The following is a 21,334-nucleotide window of genomic DNA, read 5'->3' as shown; positions in this document are numbered from 1 at the left end:
CATTTTCTGGCTCCGAAAAAGTATAAAAATGTCCCTACTGTGGGGTCTGAAGTAAAATGAGGTGCACTATAATTCGTCCAACCAATTTTGCCAATTTGGACAACTCCATCTTATGCCTCTCTTCAATTCTTTATTATATGGGGGGGGGGTTAATGCAGGAACTTATTGAATTATCCATGCGACCTTTTGGGATGTAAGTAGTAGATCTACCAAACGCATTCAGCTGGCAATTGAATAATACGTGATTCGAATCCCGTTTAGGGCATAATTGATTTCTCACGTTTCCTTGCTGTAAAGAAAGTCTCTATAATATATCTGAATCCGCTAATATATACCAAAACTCACTACTTACAGAGTGGTGTATCAAAGATTATTGTATTTATTAATCTTTGATTATTAAATTAATTAATTCATTCAAAATTTATTAATCTTTGATTTGATTATCAAAAGATTATTGTATTTATTGTGTCATTCGAGTTATTTTGTAGAGAAAATTCTTCCAAAGTCATTTGTGCTTTTGGTTTCATTCAACTGAAAGCTTCTAATTAAGAGCTGGATGTGCTATTACTACGTCGCAAGGAAGAAATGCATTTAATTCCTTAAAAGTTTGCTATTCATTTTTTAAAATTGGTTTACTACACAAGCAATAGAATCCATGAAATAATGCTTCATAATATGAATTAGGGTATTTCATGAAAACTATTATTTAGAGCTATATCAAATTAGAGATGAGCTATAAGGAGGGCAACTTTGGACACGAGGTTTAATGGGCAGTTAAGTCAGAAAATAACTAACTTGTTTATTGTATAAAAGATCGCCGCCGATCTTTCTGATGATGCACAAAAATATATTCTTCCAACACTTATTTAACCACTCCTGATCTGTTCCTATACGAATGATTAAAAAATAATACCGACTTCCCAAAGCACATTAACATTAAGAGAGAACGTGAAATCCCCACTAGATAATTCGAAAGAAATATTCCAATATAGCATTCTTTATTTAAATATTCCAATTAACAGTTAATAATACCTTAAATGTTAGGAAGGGAAATAAATTCAATAAATAAAAGCTTGAGATAGTGCAAAAGCTTGAGTTTTGAACTCAACAGTAAATGATCACAGGTTCCGAACAGCATTGATATAACTACGGAATATACAGATATACTTCGGAACATAACATACTTCAGCAAATATGATTTAAGATATAAATATTTGTTGGTTAAGTATTTGATTCTAAAACCTCCTCTTTACAAACAGTTTTTTAGATATCACGGGGGATCCCAGGTGTCATATATCGATACAAATTTCATGCTTATTTTGGAAAAATATATTGTAAAAGTAGACGTATCAATAAATGTTGAGTTTTCTGGAGAGACTTCAATATAAATATTAAAACGTTTCATCTTTGACGGCAGTAGACTAAAATATCTGAAAGTAACTATAAAAGATGCTAAGTCAAAAATTACAGTGAATTATATTAAAATCTTATGAATTTAAGAATGAATTTGTGGTTAGTTTGATGTTAAATTCCTGTCACGTCTTATCTTAGTCAAGATTGGAGTCACCATACCATTGAGTTAATGCAAGTATGAAGGTAATACGCTGGATCTTACAACTACTACTGTTTTAATTAGATTACAAAGTTCTCCACGTTCTGTTTGTAATCGAATTCAATGGAATTCAGTAGTTGTTATCTTGTCCGTATTACATGGAACAATGATTGCCAGAGCCTACTCCGAAGAGAGGTTGGACTATTTTCCACCACCCAAATTTGAGGAGGAAGAGCACTCAGAGGGGAGATCCGCGATTTTAACTCGGGTCCGTCTGGTAGCTCGAGACGAGGACCTTTATGGCATTTAAATTCCAAAAAATTAGAAACTTAGAACAATGATATATTTCAGTCAAAAAAAAAAATGTTTAAAATTGCTGTAAATATTTTCATAGAGGTTCGTTATTCTACGCTACTTTTTCTCGAAAGTCCTTAAAAGTTTGAGAAAAGAACTTTTTCTTACAATTGTCATTTGGCAACAAAGAGTTTGTCATTGTTTTGAAATGTAGTTGTCTTTTGTGTTTTTACGCTTCGTTAATTTTCTAAATTTGTTTATGATTCATTGTCCATTCTTTTTAATGATATTGCGTAAAGCATTCTCACTCGAAAATGGGCGGTTGTTGTGATGGACAGGTAAGTTTTGTGATAGCGGTATTATAATTATGTAAAAAAAAAAAAAAAAAAAAAAAAAAAATTCAAATTTTTATTATTGTCAGAAATATTCTAATTTTCTTCATGCTTTTTTGTAAGGATATTATTTCTTCGAGTAGAATTTTAGTTGCTTTGAAATGAAAACTATCATTTTCTATATTATTTCGATAATTCTAAGTTTCGATATTAATGCTAAATTAGTGAAACCAGTGCATCGTAAAAATTCTAGAATTGCAAAGAAACATCGAATATGTTTTATTTAATGCGTGTCTAGTTTAAGGAAAAAATATAAGCTAAAAATTTAATTACTTAATTGTTTAAATGTTCTGTAACTGCATTAATTAAATACATAATGCTTAGCCATATGTTAAACAAATTTAGGGCCAAAAGTATTTGGTTTTTTCTTTAATACCGTAAAATGGTTTGAATGATTAACAGTGTGAAAAAATTCTAAGATAATTGAATGCAACATTGTATTGGAAGAAATTGGGAAAATTTATGACTGTGGTCTGTATACTTAATTGATGTGTGTATGTTGTTTTATGTTTGTCATGAAACTTTTAACTGTCCTTTTTATGTATATATATGTAGAGTTTTCTTGAACTTAAAATAAGTATATTTTTTATCAAAGCTATTTATACGTAAGTTTCCATCCAAAATAAAAATATATTTATAAGTAAATGCTAAAAGCAGAATTATTTATGAAAAGGAAATATATTGCACAATGTCATAGCTAGGGTGGAGCATGGTGGGACATCTTGCCCTGGGCACAACATTCAGGGGACACTAGATTGTTGTTATGAAATTTTGAAATGAGATATTTTACCATTCTCAGCACAGAGAAGGGAGCGCAAAATCTTTAGTTGTTCCCAGGCGCTGAAAACCATGGCTACAGCTCTGATAATGCAACAGAAGTTTTAAATACATTTGTCACATACAATAAAGAAAGTAAAAAAAGATCCTGAAAATACTTCTGTTTATCTTCATGTCTGCTGTGTGAGCACACTGCAGTCATATATGAATGAACTGATAAATAACCAACATGTGATTTGATGTTCTTATTTTAGTATAAGACCTTGAGCACTAGTGTTGAGAAAATAATTTTGTGCTGAGCTTTTGGCTTAGAACTTTTTAATACTGGAATCTGAATGCCTCTTATCCATCTTGTGTGCAACCAGTTTTCATATGGGTTTTTAAATGACATGAACCTCATTTTAACAAAGCTGCAAATTTTTGTGTCTTACGAGTGTTTCAAGCCTGACTGAAGCAGATTTTCTGCCAACATTACAAACCAGTTTACTTATTGGAACAACATAATAATTCTAAATGTAAATGTAAATAGAATAAAATATTTTTTTTTTTTTTTATCTTTGTAATTGTTTTTAGTACAAAAATATATATTGAGGCCGTTTGGCTACTCTTGTGGATGATCTGAACAGGATAATGCAAGATCTAACTGCAGTATCTCGTTTCAGGTGTTTTTCTGCTGATTTATCACTGAATGTATTTAAAGCTCAATTCAGCTTAATTTTAAGTTCATTTAAATTACTAATTTTTAATATAAGAAGCAATATAAATACAGATTATCAGTTTTTTAATCATGTCTGCTTTTTTTTTTGTACGCTTATAAGATTTTTATCTCTGAGGTTTATTTATTGATTCCATTATATGCAGTCTAAAATAAAATAACTTTTATTCCATGCAATATTTTGGAAAATTATAGATAAATTTTAATCTTAATCTTTTTGAAGTTAATTCTTGCTTTTATACAAAATTTAAGAGAATGCTATAAACATTTTCATATTCATAATTAATTAAATTTGAAGCTATTTTTATGAATCTGCTTTAATGCTTTAAATGTCAAAATATTTTTTCTGAGCAAATTATAATCTCTTAATTCGTGCTCTTCTTTATTAATTCTCTTAAAAGTTAGATATTTCAAACTTCCATTAATGGGCATTTAATGGATACTCACGTTTAACACATGCTTGGTGAATATCTCAACCCTTTAGTAGTAGACTAATGCACCCCTTAACTTAAAAGCCAAATAACAGAAATCAGCATTATATTTTCAAATTTTTCACAGGACTAGTTTCGATGGTTTTACCGAACCATCATTTTTTGTTTATCTTCTAAGTTAATATTTGTTTGGCGTGTTGTTGTATTTTAATTAATGCACCCCTCTTTAGTAGATATTCCGGGAATTCGACATGGTCGAACAAAAGGCAGCATGGCGACATGGTTGAACAAAGCGAGATCACGTGGAATAGTGTTAAATATTAATGAATTGTATCAAAGTAAGCTGAAGCTCTAGTAATTCAGTTTAAAAGTTTCTTCCAGAAATCTAGAAGGTAATGCAATGTAGTCTTTCTGCTTCTTGTCACAACAGTTTTTGGTTCATTAGCAAGACAGAAGAGATTGATCAGGCAAAGAAAGTTTCCCTTCTTTCGAATCCTCTTCAACTGATGACAATATCTCCAGGCAAAAAATTTTCTGAATGAGTTATACCGTTTCTCCATAAGCTGTGTAAGCAAGAGTCTTCTCTGCTGCAAACAGTTTTATACCTTCAATTCTCCAGTTTATTTTACTTTCATGTGTTCATTTCATGTGTTCCTAATGAATCTAAGCATTCATACTACCATTCTTAAAATTTTTGTGTGTGTCAAGAAATAACACATTATCCATGAATTCATATTGCCATCACAGTTTAAAATTGAAGTTAAAATCCTTTTCTGTTCAGCCGTTATTTCCTTTTCATTTTCAACTGGTTTTGAGCGAGGCCACTTACTTTCAGCCAGTGTCAACCAACGTGGTCCCTCCTCACCATTTGAATTCCATTAAGTTGTTAGCAGAACATTCTTTAGAGCTAGGGTTTTAATAAAATATGATTGTTGTCCAATTAAATGTGATTTAAATCCTTTTAACTTTTGTTTACACAGTTCGCTTTTTAACGGAAAATCTGTATCGAAACTTCAATGTATGCTTTTGAAATGCCTTCCAACATTTCCTTTTTTTGGAAGTGCCACACTTGCATGTCATATATTGCATTCACCATTGCAAAGAAAAACTGTTCTTCCCATTCTGTATTAAAATTACATGTTTTTCATTTCTTAACACTTGTTTTTGACATTGTACCCCTCTTTTAAAATATGAAAGAGTACTATTTTTACTACAAAAACACAAGTAACACAAAGTTGTCAAGTTGAATGTTTCAAGAACTTTGTCGACTGCTAGACCCTGGAGCGTGGACGTATTCAATGCAATGAGCAGCGAACATATGCGAACGCATGAATCTGTAACCGACGTACATCATGATGTGCACCCAATGAAGGTATATGTGTCGTTTACACATTCATTAAATTATTTGCTTAAATAAACACAGTCACGTCGTTTGTGATAGCCGATTCTCCAGTCTAGCTGGCGTTGGAGTTCCATAAATATGTTTCTTTTAGTATGCATGTCTTAGGTCTTACTAAAGGCAGTCACCCCAAAATGTCTTAGTGGTCCACCGGTAAATCGCAATCGACTTAATGCCCACCCTTGCTTTAGAGGGTAAATCTGCTGGATTTACGGCTCCTGGAACATGGTGTCAGTCTCAGTTTTTGTATTTCTTTAATCCTGTTGTTGATGAATGTTCCCCAAGTCCCATTATTCTTAATCCAAAAGAGGGTTGTAGTAGAATCAGTCCAACAGTATTCGTTCAAAATCTCAATCCCAAGTTTTTTTACCAATAAAGCTAATCTAGCTCTAATGAAACAGAATACAGTCAAAAGTCGTTAATTCGGACACCCATAATCCGGACCTCAAAGCTACAAACTTTCTGCGCATGCGTCGCGTTCACGCATGCGCACAGGCGTTTACGAGAGCGCATAAGACCCTTATGGCTGCGAATATGTTTGTGCGCATGCGCGTTTAATGTGTAACGGAGTTATACGCTAAGCTAAAGTTATCTAATTCAGTTAATGTTGCAGATTGCGTTGTTCAGTTAATGTTGCAGATCGAATTGGATCCGGCTTATTATTTTTTGCAGACTGTTAGAGCAATTTTATAAAAGTAAGCTTGAACTTTCGATTATGTCAAATAGAATTTCCGATATATATTTACTACAAAGCGAAAGTATGTTTTGAAATCCGAAATCTGTTTATCAATTTCACGCTGCTCCCCGGCAGAGGGGGGGGCAGAAATGTCATTATTAGATTATGATAGATTAGAAAGATTATGTCAAATAGAATTTCCAATATATATTTACTAATATGTAATTTGTATCTACAAAGCGAAAGTATGTTTTGAAATCCGAAATCTGTTTATCAATTTCACGCCCATTGGAAGTTGATCTGTCAACACTATCCTTATCTTCAGAGCAGATGTTTTTATTTTATTTGGATTATAATTCGGTACTAAGTTTAGTATTTCATCTCGATGTACTCCGTCTTTGATGTGATTTAAATCAAGTTCCTGGTCATTATAATTCGCTTCCGTTCCTGGTCATTATAATTCGCTTCCGACAGTGAAGAAAGTGACCCAGAGGTTATTGAAAACATTTCGATTGACAAATTAGTCGGTATTCTCAACACAGCAATTATAGGACTTGAACAGCGGAACTATGTAACTAAACAAGAAATTATGTCTGTTTAATAGAATTAAAGAGAAAGTATTATCACATGAAACGAAGCAACTTACATTGAAGGAAATGTTTAATAGAGCAAACAAATAAATATTAAGTTTTTTCTTTTTGTAAATTTTGATACCCTTTAGATCATAATTGTTTTTTATTTCATAAATTACGGTTTCATATTTTTAATTTTGTAATTTTTGCATGCCATCTTACCAGATTTAAACTGATGATCTATAATCCGGAAAAATCGATAATCCGGAATCGCCGAAGTCCCGACGAGTCCGGATTAACGACTTTTGACTGTAGTAACTTAAGTCTGGGGGATTATGTATTTTTTTAACGGAGCTGCTCTGGGACTTGGCTTGAAGAAGCTGCATTTTTACTTGCTCCTTATTTTTGCTTTTGAAATAAACTAAGACTGCATATGAATTCTTCAAGGCACCAGTGAAAGTTTGTAGGTTGTACAACGGAGCATCATCTAAATGTTACCACCTGTCTAGGAATCTTCATTGACAATGAAGGTATGTCAGTCTTTAAAACATTCTCTTTAATATCGTTTGGGAATTCAGCATCCCAACTCAGTTTTTTTTCCTAGGTCTTTTGTAAGTATAACTTTGGAAGAAGGGTGAGAGGGCAGCTAATACCTATTGGATCAAATGCCTTATGTACAACAGATAGCAAATTCCGTCTGGTGTCTGGGGGTTCTCCTTGTCTATATTTTGAACATCACACTCTAAAAGATCTTGTTGTTTATCTCACAATAGTCCTATTACTTTTAAAGGCTCAAATTCTTTATAAATCCCTTTTGTTTCTGTTTTCAGCCATCGTCTTAAATCAAACTGTGTATTTGCCATGATCGTAGTTAGCTGATGAATGAAAAAACTTGCATTTTCATCTGAATCTACCAAAATCACTACTAGTGATACTAGTGATAGCAGTTCACAGATATAATACTCAACAAGTAGCTCTTGACGGCCAAACTTTGTGTTTAGGCTATCAATGGCTTTTGCATAGTTATCAATAGTTAGCACATAGCTATCTACAATTTCTCGTGCTCTACTGCCAACTGTCATGCATTGGATGAGATACTGAAATTTACTCATCACCATTAAAGAATTCTACTGAACCGACTCCAAATCATGAGCCAGTCTTTCACTTCCGCATTAAATTTAATAAATTCTATATTGGGGAGCTTTGATTTTGTTTTTTCACCTGTATTCATTGGCAACAGTTCACAAAAATTTGAAAGTTTATCAAGACATGCTTTAGTACAAATGGGAGCTATATCTAATTTTTCTTGAAATTCTTTAGTTTGTCTCATATTCAACATCAAAACCTTCAGATTTGGTGTTAATTAAAGCAGAAGAAATTATATCATCCAATTCAGGCAAATCTGTATAACAATTCACTAAAGAAGATTGAATTCGAATTTCCTCATGTTTGAAATCTGTTTCATTTAAAGACACTATTAGAGAACTGTAACACCTTTATAAAAGTTGTTCTGTCAGGTGTTCTTTTATAATGTTTTTCATATTAATAAAATCTTAAATCAAGTTATAATTAACAAAGTTGCTGAGCTTTATCTTTAAACATCACATTTGTATATTATCACTGTATTAAGGATGGGTAGATTGCTAATATACTTTCTCCATAGCATTTTATTATGAACTTATTCTTTAAAACAAAAAATTAATTGTAAACATAAAGTGTTGAGAAAATTATTTTGTTACTCTTGCTGCCAGATTTGCTGTGTGGCTACCTAAAGATGGAGTAATTAAATGGGTCTTTAGCTACTTGGCTATGAGTGGGCCTCTTTATTTGAATATTATTATGAGGAATGTTGACAGCTCTACCTAAATAGGAATGAAAATTTAAAACTTGGAAGATTTTGTTTCCTGCTGCTTTAAAATCCAGGAGTTTACAACGATGAATATTCACTTACTGTTTTTAGATAATTTTTGCTACTTTATTTCTTTAATATGTTTTTTTACCGTGGCTTCTCATACAGATTTTAGTATTTTGAATCGAAAGGAAGAAAGATTGATTTGAAAGTGAGAAATCCTTTCCTATTAATACCAACCTTTTTGGCACTTTCTGATCAATCTGATGGAAAACTTGGAAAACTTTTGTTTGGCAATTGTAATGACTCATAGCTAATGTTTCATTCATTAATGATAATAAAGAGGCATTTTAATAGGAAAAAATATGTATATGGCTAATATTTATATTTCTACAGGTGTTGTCAGCTGGTCCACAAAATAATGGTTAAATTTAAAGTGTGTAAGTCCATGTGTTTTCAAACACGTGTGATACACATATGCATAGGCTTACTATTGTCATATGTGTACTCAAAATGTGTCAAAAACATGTTCTACTGTTGTGTTGACACTGGGAGTGTAAATAATCAGAAAATGCTAAATTTTTTAATGTGTTATATTTATATAACACATTTTATTTGTGTTATAAAAATATTTTTAATATGTGAATTTTGCTTTCTTTTTAATAGCTGGGATGCTGTTGTGGGTGTCGGCCATGTCGCTTGTGCTGTGGCTTCTTGCCAGCCATCAAGGAATCAACATCATCTCGTCTAATGTATACATTTTTCTTACTTCTGGGAACTCTACTAATGTGTATCATGTTGACACAGGAAGTCCAAGATCGTATCATTGAAATAGTATGATTTGTTTTTGGATATTTTAAACCAGAAGAAAGGAGAAGCATATTTATATTTTGTTGTTATTGAATTATCATAATTTTGTTTCATTTTATTTAAATTTTTTAGTAATGTAAATTTTTTAATGTCTGTTTAATTATAATGTCAGTCAGTATACTGATATATTAAAAAAATTATTTGAATTTTCAGTTTCCACAGTATAATATCACCTGTATAACACTTAAAGCTGGAGAAAACTGTGATTTACTTGTGGGATACATGGCTGTTTATCGAGTTTCTTTTGCTATGGCAGCATTCTTCTTCATCATGGCTTTCTTAACGATTGGAATTTCAACAAGTAGGAACTGGAGGTCGGGCTTACACAATGGGTAAGGTATCATCCGAATATATGTTATTTCTAACTCTCAAGTATTCTGTTAAAATATATTATATATTGAATATTAATATTTTGTTTTAATTGTTTGACACTTTGTTCTTCTTTTTTTCTGTATCAAAATTATCTGTCATGCTGAAATTTAAACGCTAATTTAATTTTTGCCCTATTTTAATCTTAAGTAAAGTTGAGTTAAAATAACATGTCAAAAAAAGGGATTGTTGGAGGTTTTAAGGCAACAAAAATCAGAGCAATTTCATAAATTTGCTGGATTATCTTTAAAAGTTTAACTATAGAACCGCTTTTCTGTAACTGCAGAAGTGCAAATGACAAAAGAGAAGCCTGTGCTTAGGTAAAAACAATGAGTAGGAAGTGTTCGATGTTATGCAAATTGTATTTCTTTCTTTGTACCGAGGAGCGGCGCAGACGCAAATTTGTTAGGTTTTTAAAGCTCGCGGTTAGAGCTTCGAGGTTGCTGTGAATTACTGGAGTTTCAACCAAGCGGAGGTTCTTCTGAGTTTGTGTTGGTAAGCCGCCACTGAAGTCGGAGTTTGTGTGGTCTTCGCCGTTCCTCTTCGCCTAACTTACTATTTGAAAGTCAATAAAGAAGTTTCGGTCAACGTTAGGAGTCTGAGGTTTTTTGAGTTCTATACTGAAGTAATATCAAGTTAATTTACAGTCCACTATTTTTAAACAACGGAAGGTACATATTTTATGGTCCGTCGGCTACGGAGTCACAGTAAATTTGGTGAGTCAGTGTGTTTTTTTATCTTTCTTATTAGATAATGGAATTTACAACGCTTAAGACTAAAAAGCGTGTAGCTAAAGCTAAGTTAAGTAAACTGAAAGAGAAAATTGCAGTGACTTACGATTCTGCTGATGTTGATCAGTTGGAACTTTTTAAATCTAGATTAAATGACTTAATGACCGAACTTTCGGATATTTTTAGTAACATATTTGTAGTGTGTGAAGAAAAAGATATTGTTGTATTTATAGAAGAACAACAGGTCGTACAAGATACTGCTGATGAGTTAATTTTAATGCTAAACAGAGTTAAGAATGTTAAAGACATTAGTGTGGAAACTAAATCTTGTGAAATAGCGAGTATACGCTTACCTAAGCTAACTCCTCCTGTATTTAGTGGCAGTACTGAAGAATGGTTATCATTTTTTGATTTATTTAAAATGGCGATAGTGGATAATGACCGTTTATCAGGTGCACAAAAGCTACAATATTTAAAGGGTTCTTTAAAAGGAGATGCTTTGCGGATTGTTCAAGCTTTAACTATTTGTGACAGGAATTTCGAAATAGCGTGGCATTTATTGTGTCAAAGATTTTCACATAAGAGAGAATTACTTTCATCGTTATTAAAGAAAATCCCTTATTTATCAAATTTACAATCTGAAATTCCTAGTCAGATATTAGCGTTAGTAGACACTGTAAGAGAGTGTGTATGTTCGGTTGAAAATCTAGGATTCAAAGTGGAGCAATTCGCGGATACTATTTTAATGTTAATAGTACAGTTTAAATTGGATTCTTCGACGAGAGGATGGTGGAAAAGAACATTAAAGAGTGAGGAAATACCAACACTTAATAATCTGCTAGAGTTCTTGAAATCTCATGCCAGAACCTTGCAAGCAGGTAAACTGCAAGGTGTTAAAAAACAAGTTACAAAAGACAAATTAACTTCATTGGCTTCAGAGATTCGCGCGCAGTGTACGTATTGTAAAGCCGGTCATTCAATTTTTAAATGTAATAAATTTTTAAATCTGAATGTGCAGGAACGCGTTAATTTTGTCAAGAGAAATAATGTTTGTTTTAATTGTTTGGTTTCAAACCATAAAGCTTTCGGGTGTAGAAGTACACATAAATGTAAAAAGTGCATTAAAAATCATCACACACTACTGCATTTCGAAAGAGTTCAAAATGAACCAAAGGCACTTAAAGGAGTTTCGAACAGTTCGAATGAATTATCAGTGACGGCTAAGCCATTTTTCCCTGGGCCAGAACCTCACGCTTAATCGGCTGGGTCAGGGAAGAATATCGCAAGTTCTAGTCCAGTAATTAAATCTTGTGTTTCAGACTTTAATTTTCAGAGTGAAGTTTTATTATGTACGGCTGTTATTAAAGTGTTAGATTCATCGGGTGAATACCAATTGTGTAGAGCCCTCCTTGACCCTGGCAGTCAAGCAAGCCTGATTTCAGAAGATTGTGTACAAAGGCTAGGATTAGCAAGAAGAAATGCCAAAGTTTTTATTTCATGTTTAGGGTCTTTGGATACGAAAACTAATGGGATTACGGAAATAAACTTCGTTCCGCATTTTCCGACGAAAGTGTCATTTAAAACACCAGTATTTATCATCAATAGAATTATTGGAACTTTGCCGCATTTTACATTGGATAAGAAGTACGTTAAGGAATATAATGATTTAATGTTAGCAGATCCAACGTTTTACAAAAGTGGGCCTGTTGATATACTTTTAGGCGTAGATACTTTTAGGCGTAGATATTGCCTTACCTCTTTTAAAGGGAGAAATAATTAAATGCGAAGAAGGTAAACCGGTAGCTTCTCGTTCTGAACTAGGATGGATTATTTCAGGTAGTGTGAATAATTCAACAGAAATTAATCCTACTATCTATGTTAATAATATACAAGTGGAAACTGATCAGATGCTGTCAGACTTTTGGAAATTGAATGCTGTACCTACGTTTGACATGCTTACTAAATCGGAGAGAGCATGTGAAGATTATTTCAAATCTACATATACGAGAGAGGAAAGTGGGGTATATACTGTGAAATTACCGTCTCACTCTCCGCCTTCTCAGCTTGGAGATTCCAGACAATTAGCTATGCGTAGATTCCAATCTTTAGAAAATTCACTTCTAAAAAGGCCTCAGATATATGAACAGTATAAGGATTTCATGAGGGAATACCTTGAGCTGAGACATATGGAGGGAGTGCCTGAGGGAGAGATTCTTATTGACTCTACGTATTACATGCCTCATCATGCCGTATTAAAGGAATCAAGTACTACGACTAAACTGAGAGTTGTTTTCGATGCTTCGCCTAAAACGACATCGGGTCTTTCATTGAATGATATTTTGATTGTTGGGCCAAGAGTTCAGCAAGAGCTGTTTCCAATTCTTCTACGGTTTAGAAATCACAAAATTGCAGTATGTGCCGATGTAGAGAAGATGTTCAGACAAATTCGTGTCCACCCAGAAGATACAAATTGGCAACGAATGCTTTGGAGGGATAGTCCTAGTGAGCCCTTAAGTACATTTAGATTAGTGACAGTTACATATGGGACTGCCTGTGCGCCGTATTTGTCTACTAGAGTAATGAAACAACTTGCATTAGATGAACAAGTTAGATTTCCTTTAGCATCAAAAATTGCCCTTCGTGATTTTTATGTTGATGATTTGCTTTCAGGGGCATAAAGTGAAGAGGAAGCGAATGTTCTAGTTCAGCAGTTGAATGAAATGATGAAAAGGGGTGGATTTCGCTTAAGGAAGTGGATTTCAAACAGTTCAGCTATTTTAGAGAATATTCCCGAGCGCTTACGAGAATCCAGTATTTCTCTTGAAATAAACAGTGACAAGAAAGTAAAAGTATTGGGAATTAATTGGAACAACTCTAGTGATACGTTTCATTTTTCGGTATGCATAAGTGATAAAGAGTTTACTAAGAGGACTATTTTATCAGAAGTAGCCAAAATCTTTGATCCAATGGGATGGTTAGCGCCAACAATAATATATGCGAAAATATTATTACAAGAGTTATGGAACTTACAGCTGGGTTGGGATGAACTCGTTGATAAAAGAATAAGTAGAAAATGGAAGCGTTTCTATCTAGAATTACCCTTACTTTCAAGCTTACAATTTCCGAGGTATGTCTTGAGTCCGAAGGCAGTAGTGACAGATATCCATGCTTTCTGCGACGCTTCAGAAAAGGCTTATTGTGCAGTCATCTATCTCCGTACAATCGACCTTGATTCGTCAGTCAAAGTCAGCCTTCTGACATCGAAAACCAGAGTAGCGCCCTTAAAAACCCAGTCTCTTCCGAGACTAGAGTTGTGTGCTGCGTTACTTTTAGCAAACCTCTTACATGCAGTATTATCATGCATAGAACTGCCTATTAACAATATTTACGCATGGACCGACTCGCGGGTTACATTGGCATGGGTTTTGTCCGAACCTCGCCGTTGGCTACCTTTTGTGGCAAATCGAGTTGCAAAAATCCAAGAAGCTGTTCCAGGTATTCAATGGAATTATGTTGCTGGGAAAGAAAATCCTGCAGACTGTGGGACCAGAGGTTTTATTCCATCAGAATTCCTACAATGTGAGTTATGGATGAAGGGACCACAGTGGTTAAACGAATCCGTAATTCATGTACAGCAAAATTCAAGTGTAGAATTAGAGGGTGAAGTTATGTTGAAGGAATTGAAAAAGAGTTTCAGTTCAAATGCTTCCAAATTTGAAGAGCCTAGTGTGTTTTCAAGATTTTCGTCATGGTTAAAGTTATGTCGGGTGTTAGCGTGGTGTTTAAGATTTAGAAATAATTGTAGCAAGTTACCTACAGAGCGTATAAAGGGTTATTTATCTACTGAAGAATTCTGTGAAGTTACTTCTATGATTGTTAGGATTGTGCAAAGAGCCGAATTTCCAGAAGAATTATTCTGTTTAGAATCTGGTAAACCCTTGAAGACATCAAGTAAATTACTGTCTTTAAGTCCTTTCTTGGATTCCGCGGGAGTAATGCGTGTAGGCGGAAGGCTCAGAAACTCTGCAGTTTCAAATAATCAGAAACATCCTATGATTTTACCTAAGAATCACAATATTACGCGTTTAATTATTAAGCATTATCATGACACGTATCTTCACGCAGGTACGCAGCTACTCACTTCTGTCATACGACATAGATTTTGGATTGTGAATGCTAGAGATATTATAAGAAAGTGTATAAACCAATGTGTTATCTGCCGTAGAGTTAGAGCGTAGACTGCAACTCAGCTAATGGCAGATTTACCCTCTTCAAGAGTTACTCAAAGTAGAGCTTTTTCTCGTGTAGGGATTGATTTAGCAGGACCATTTAACGTTAAATATCGTCCTGGTAGAGGAGTCAAAATCTTTAAGTGTTACGTATGTCTATTTATTTGTTTTACTACAAGAGCAATACACTTAGAATTAGTTGGAGATCTTTCAACAAAATCATTCCTCGCGACACTTAAGCAGTTTATAGCTCGTAGAGGCAAACCGTGTGAAATTCACAGTGATTGTGCAACGAATTTTATAGGAGCTAATAAAGAATTAAGGAAAGCCTTTTCTATTGTTCAACGTGATGAACAGGTACAGGGTTATATTTCTTCAGAAAATATTAAATGGTTGTTTAATCCTCCCTCTGCCCCTCATTTTGGAGGGCTTTGGGAAGCGGGTATCAAGTCTATGAAACATCACTTAAAAAGATGTTTAGGAACACTTATTTTAACATACGAGGAATTTTTGACATTAATAACCCAAATTGAATCCTGTCTTAATTCTAGGCCTTTAGTACCAGCTTCAAGTGATTGTAGCGACTTGGAGGCGATAACACCAGGACACTTTTTAACCGGAGCGGCTTTAAACGCTATTCCAGAATCTAACCAAATTCAAGAAACCATGAGCTGCAGTGACCGTTAGAGGAACGTGCAAAGGTTATTTCAACATTTCTGGAATCGTTGGAGCAGTGAGTATTTATCTAGATTGCAGCAGAGACCCAAGTGGTGCAAGGTACAACAAGACCTGAAGATTGGTGATATGGTTCTTATTAAGAACGAAAATCTACCTCCGCTACGTTGGAAATTAGGTAGAATTATTAAAGTGCATCCCGGTCTGGATGAGAAAGTTCGAGTGGTGAGTTTACGCACGTCTAATGGTGAAATAAAACGACCTATAGCAAAGCTATGCGCTTTGCCATTTAATTCTTGATTTAGAGACTTTAATTTTTTTTTCAGGTTTATGCAGTTCAACAGTTTAAATTTATTGTTTGAACCCCCTTGGGACTTCAAGGCTGGGGGTATGTTCGATGTTATGCAAATTGTATTTCTTTCTTTGTACCGAGCAGCGGCGCAGACGCAAATTTGTTAGGTTTTTAAAGCTCGCGGTTAGAGCTTCGAGGTTGCTGTGAATTACTGGAGTTTCAACCAAGCGGAGGTTCTTCTGAGTTTGTGTTGGTAAGCCGCCACTGAAGTCGGAGTTTGTGTGGTCTTCGCCGTTCCTCTTCGCCTAACTTACTATTTGAAAGTCAATAAAGAAGTTTCGGTCAACGTTAGGAGTCTGAGGTTTTTTGAGTTCTATACTGAAGTAATATCAAGTTAATTTACAGTCCACTATTTTTAAACAACGGAAGGTACAGGAAGTTAAGTTATTGGCTGCATCTATTGCAATGATGAGAAATAAGCTTCAAGAATTTCATTTTTCTTGTATCGAAATTAATGAGTTAATTTCCCTTAATCAACTTTTTCCAGAATGAACGCATTTTTCAACTTTCTCTGAAATGAACACATTTTATTTTTCAAAGTAAGTACTACAACCATATGGGGGTTAGCCACGGGAAGCCTTCTTAGTCCTATGATGATACCTTTACTCTGCATGATGGTAATAAAGATGATTTAAATGAATTCAACTGATCTTGCTGTTCAGTTCGCTTTTGAACTTGAGGCATCCAGTTCTCTTCCGTTGTTTTTTTTTCACCTCACTTCAAATCATGTCATTTGACTAACCAGAAGTTAGTTTCATTTTACTTAATTTTCTTCAAATTTGCTACTCTAATCAGCTCTTTTTCAAGATCTAAACTACTTAAAAAAAAGTTACTATTCACAAAGGCTTTTCACCTGCCATTATTGACCAAGCAGTTAAAAAATTATCATCTCAGCACATCAAAAAGCATTTTCTTATTTCAGGAGATTATAAGAAGTCTGTTGTCATTACTTTCTTTCCATTGGTTAGCTGTAAAATTACATAAATTTAACTTTCAGGTTGTTTTCTCGTCCATCAATAAAATTTGCAGTTCCATATTTAAAGATTACATTTTAGATCTGAAATTCTTGGGTATATGTAGGATACCCTGCCAGTGCATTTTAATTTACATTTGTCAAACTAAGATAGCTTTGAAATTTCACATTAAAGAGTATGAGGCACATACTCTTTAATGTCTCTATGTTGGGGAAAAAGAAACATATAAATCTTCTTTGCCCATCACTTTTGGTCAGAAAATCATATTTTCCATTTTTCTGCATCCAAAATTATTAAAAAAAGTATCTTCTGTTGACAAATTAGATTTTTTAAAGATCTTTCACATTCGTAAAATTCTTTCATTCCTAGTCAACAATCCTAATTTCAATCTGTTTTTACCCGCAGCTTTTAAGGAAATATCTGATAATTGCTTTCATTTTGTATCAATAGACGGCACCAGTAGCTTGAATTCCTTCCTGTCATTGTTATCACCTGAGCACAGGCTTCTTTTTTGCCATTTGCACTGCAGCTGATGAAAAGGGTTCTGTATTTAAATTTTTGAAACTAGTCCAGCAAATAATATTATGATGATTCTTGTTGCCTTAATACCTGCAATAATTAAGTACAGTTATTGAATTAAAAGGCTGTCTATCTACCAGCAGGATGTTCATTTTCTTGGAGTAAATAAAATTATGAAAAATAGAATATTTCATACCATAACATAGGAAACAGCAGTCTCTTTGTTGTAGATCTGTCACTTGTTTTTGACCATCTTTTGGTCAGAAATAGCCTGAGTTTCTTTATCTATTATGTCAGCTTTTTAAGCTACAAGATACCGTCTGTTTGTTTAAAAAATATGCATATAAAGGGAAACTTACCCTATATATATATATATATACACACACACACTGCTCACAAAGAATAGTTTATACTGATTGGTCACAAAGAATGATTTTATTCTTTTATTCATACAAAGACTATTGTAGTTACTGCAAGTTAAATTTTGTTAATACAAATAGTAAAGTTCTTTTACAAAATGGTAAACGTCCATATTAAGGTAAAAATTTTCATTAATGGCTTTTTTTCCGGAGTGTTTAATCTGTGGACATTGTTCCTTGATGCTCCAACAATAGTCAACCGTCATATGTACATCCCATCTTCCTTGGTACCGTGCCTCCATGACTTTCAAATTGCTCACCCTGCTCATTACTGACTGCACCAAGATTTTTCAGGAAGTTATCAAGATGGCTTTGTAAAAAATATGCAAGTATGTGCTCATGTATTTCCAACAATGTCTTAGACAATCTTTTTGAATGACAACTAAGCATTATTTTGAAGATCTGTTATTGTTCCAATGAATTGTTCATCTTTAAGCAGCTGCCGAATCTGTGGACCACCGAACACATTGACCTTTATCATTTCAAATGACAGGGTAGAAAATGCCAAAATGAGATACTTGAAACAGTCTCCTTCATCTGGCAAAGCTTTAACAAATTTCTTTGTGAGACCCAGTTTTATATGTAGAAGTGGAAATATAATGTTCTTTGTGCCAACAAGTGGCTGATGTAGAGTGTTTGGATCACTAGAATGTATGGATTAGATCTTCTTGGCCAATTTGATTGCATCCAATGTTTCTCACGAGCTCTGCTGCCCCACAAACACAAAAAAAAGAGAGATATTTTTTATATCCGCATTGTTGGTCAAGGAGGAAGGAGACAGTTTCAAGATCAACAGATTTGAAGAAATATTATTTAATTGATTAGATGATTAGTCAACATTATACAATTTAAAGTTTCAAATAAAAGGAGAAGTAAAAATTTATAAAATTCTGGTAATTAGCCGGATTCTGCAAATGTCATAATAGTTACAGATATCACAAATTATTTAATCTTTTTGCATTTTTTAAATTGCAGAAGATTGAAATCCTTCTGCTAGATCATATTCTATACTTCATGATTAGATGCTGAAATTCAGAAAGGGGAAACATCTAAACCAGTGTGATTTTTTTTTTTTTTTTCAGTTGGGTGTGTTTTAATTATTTTTCAGTCAGTCAACCGACCATGCATCGAAAGACATATTTTCATCAATTATGATTAAAGATAATTTAAAAGTATAGTTAATCTGAATGAAATAATAGTATTCATATATTTTGCAATCCACCACTTTTAGAAATTTTGGAACCCACCAGCGGCAAAAATCACTGAACACTGTAGTTTGACCCAGATTTTTCTTCCCATCAAGTGGGATGGTTCCTTCATGGATATTTTCATGGTTTTCCCTTTTCTTACATAAACTGAAGCCAGTTTCATATAGAAGGTACTTCACAAATGCTTGCTTTAAGCAGATAACCCTCATCTGATATATCTTTTTCAAATCAATAGACTTATTAAATTTGATTTTATAATGCCTAAGTTCATTTAATTGCTTACACATAGATTGAAGCTTTCCATTTTCTCATGCTAGTATTTACACTGTATCATTAGTTTCATCTTTTTAAATTAAATTTCTTTTGAAATAAGAATTAAGTTTTCTTTGAATTCCTTTAGATTTTGTAATTACTAGCTGATTCTTGTAAATTCTAATATTAATCGTACAGGGTGGGGCAAATAAAAGTGGCCCCGGAGAATAGAATTACTCTGTTTTCTGGGGCACTTTTATTTGCCCCATCCTACATAATGCCAATATTAAATTCTAATGTCGATGTATGATCTTGTGGTACTTGCAATTTAGTTTATTTATTCTGTTGTGTATGTTTTCAATTATTAATAATTATAACATTTGTTTTAAATGAATTTATTTTCTTATCTAGCATGTGGGGTTTAAAGTTGCTTGCTCTGTGTCTTATCTGTGCTGGAATGTTCCTGATACCATCAGACTATGTAACTAGTTTTGGCCATAGTAAGTATTAGGTTTCTGTAGCTTTAACTCTTTCAGGACAGGCGTCCCATATACGCATCCCCTAAGAACGTCTCTTACAGCCGGGTGTCCCATCCACGCATCACTAGAGATTGCATTCAGAGGACGGGTGATGCGTATACGCATTTTAAGCTGGAATCTTTTTCTGAAGGCCACTAGATGGCATTCAATGTCCATTACTTTTGAAATGAACAACTTTTTTAAAGTTAGAGTTTTAAAATCTTTTCGGCTGGTATCCATGTAAATGTGTAATTTATATTAAAACATATTAAGTTATCACTAAGTTAATGTGAAAATGTAATAGAAATTTTTATACGGCCAGCTAATCTTATCTTATATTCTGTGATGGAAAAAGGTGCTGCTATGAATGGAATGCTTTGGGTCTTTCTTTCTGTATAGCCATATTTCTTTATTCCAACAACATATTCTTAGTAGGTAGTTTGTTCTAATATATGATACTATGATAAAAATCAAAGAATTAGATGTTGTTCATTACAGAAATTATCCACATGAAATCATTTTCAAATTCTTTTAATTTGAGTTATCTGAAGTTATGTGCCATTTTATTTCTGACCTCTTAAATTTTAGTAAGTTATTCTTAACATGTTCATTTTTAAATCTCGTTTTTGATTTTTTTACCCATGAAATATTTTTCAGTTCTATATTTTTTAAATTCTCTTATTATGCTAATATTTGTCATTTCAAAGAGTGAGTTATGTTTGAAAACCAGATTGGTTGCATATTTATTGTAACATTCTGACCTTTATGTATGTAGCTATAATCTGATTATTATTATTACTGTATTGGCATATAAGTCTATTTAATTCAATAATAATCTAGATAGATATAGACATATCTTGATATAGATAGATATCTGTAGCCAAGTCATTATTATTACATGTGAATATATTAGACATATTATATAAATAATGTAACTAATAAAGAAATACAAATTGTGATAGCCTGATATTTTTATTTTAAAATAGTTTGGATGTCTGTTGCGATGGGTGGAGCATCTATATTTATTATCATTCAGTTAATGTTGATTGTTGACTTTGCACATGCATGGACTGATAACTGGTAATTACTTTTTTAAAGTCTTTCTTCTATCATTACTATTTCTAACACTTTAAAAATATTTGTGCTGAACTGAATTAAATGCCATTTATAATCATGACATTTATGACCTGTTTAACCATGAAGTATGTATTACTTAAATAAAGAGAGCATGATATTTGATTTTGCATTGGGAGTTCCCAAACAAGTTATTGTTATGTTTGCATTTAAGCAGTTGTTATCAAGTTTGCTTATAAAGCAATGAAATACTATTATAGAAGTTTAATGACTCAGTTATATTTATAGATGCTACTTAAAAGTGAAAATGACAGATACGTTAATTTCAGAAAAAATAATTACTGTATATTCCAGAGTATAATGAACACTTTTAACACCAAAAATATGATCGAAATTTATGGATGCATGTTACATACTGGATGTAAAAATGATAGATTAAAAATATGGAAAAAATCAGCATACAAGTTACATTTTTACGTGTATTTAT

General features: G+C 33.1%; 1 protein-coding gene across 1 annotated transcript in view; it reads left to right on the top strand.

Annotated features, from left to right (window-relative positions):
* The first annotated feature begins 2,024 nt into the window (after positions 1-2,024).
* The window catches only part of LOC118183894 (serine incorporator 5-like), a 76,599-nt gene continuing 57,289 nt past the window's right edge, over positions 2,025-21,334 (top strand). The window contains exons 1-5 of the mRNA XM_035353504.2: positions 2,025-2,184; positions 9,324-9,491; positions 9,681-9,859; positions 19,667-19,755; positions 20,760-20,853. Of these exons, the coding sequence (XP_035209395.1) occupies positions 2,161-2,184; positions 9,324-9,491; positions 9,681-9,859; positions 19,667-19,755; positions 20,760-20,853 (554 nt within the window). The 5' untranslated portion in view covers positions 2,025-2,160. The remainder of the gene's footprint in view (positions 2,185-9,323; positions 9,492-9,680; positions 9,860-19,666; positions 19,756-20,759; positions 20,854-21,334) is intronic.

The sequence above is a fragment of the Stegodyphus dumicola genome, chromosome 6 (assembly GCF_044657685.1).
Source record: "Stegodyphus dumicola isolate Sdum_Otavi_A_Nest chromosome 6, ASM4465768v1".
NCBI classification, from domain to species: domain Eukaryota; kingdom Metazoa; phylum Arthropoda; class Arachnida; order Araneae; family Eresidae; genus Stegodyphus; species Stegodyphus dumicola.
This window is presented reverse-complemented; position numbering and strand designations above follow the sequence as displayed.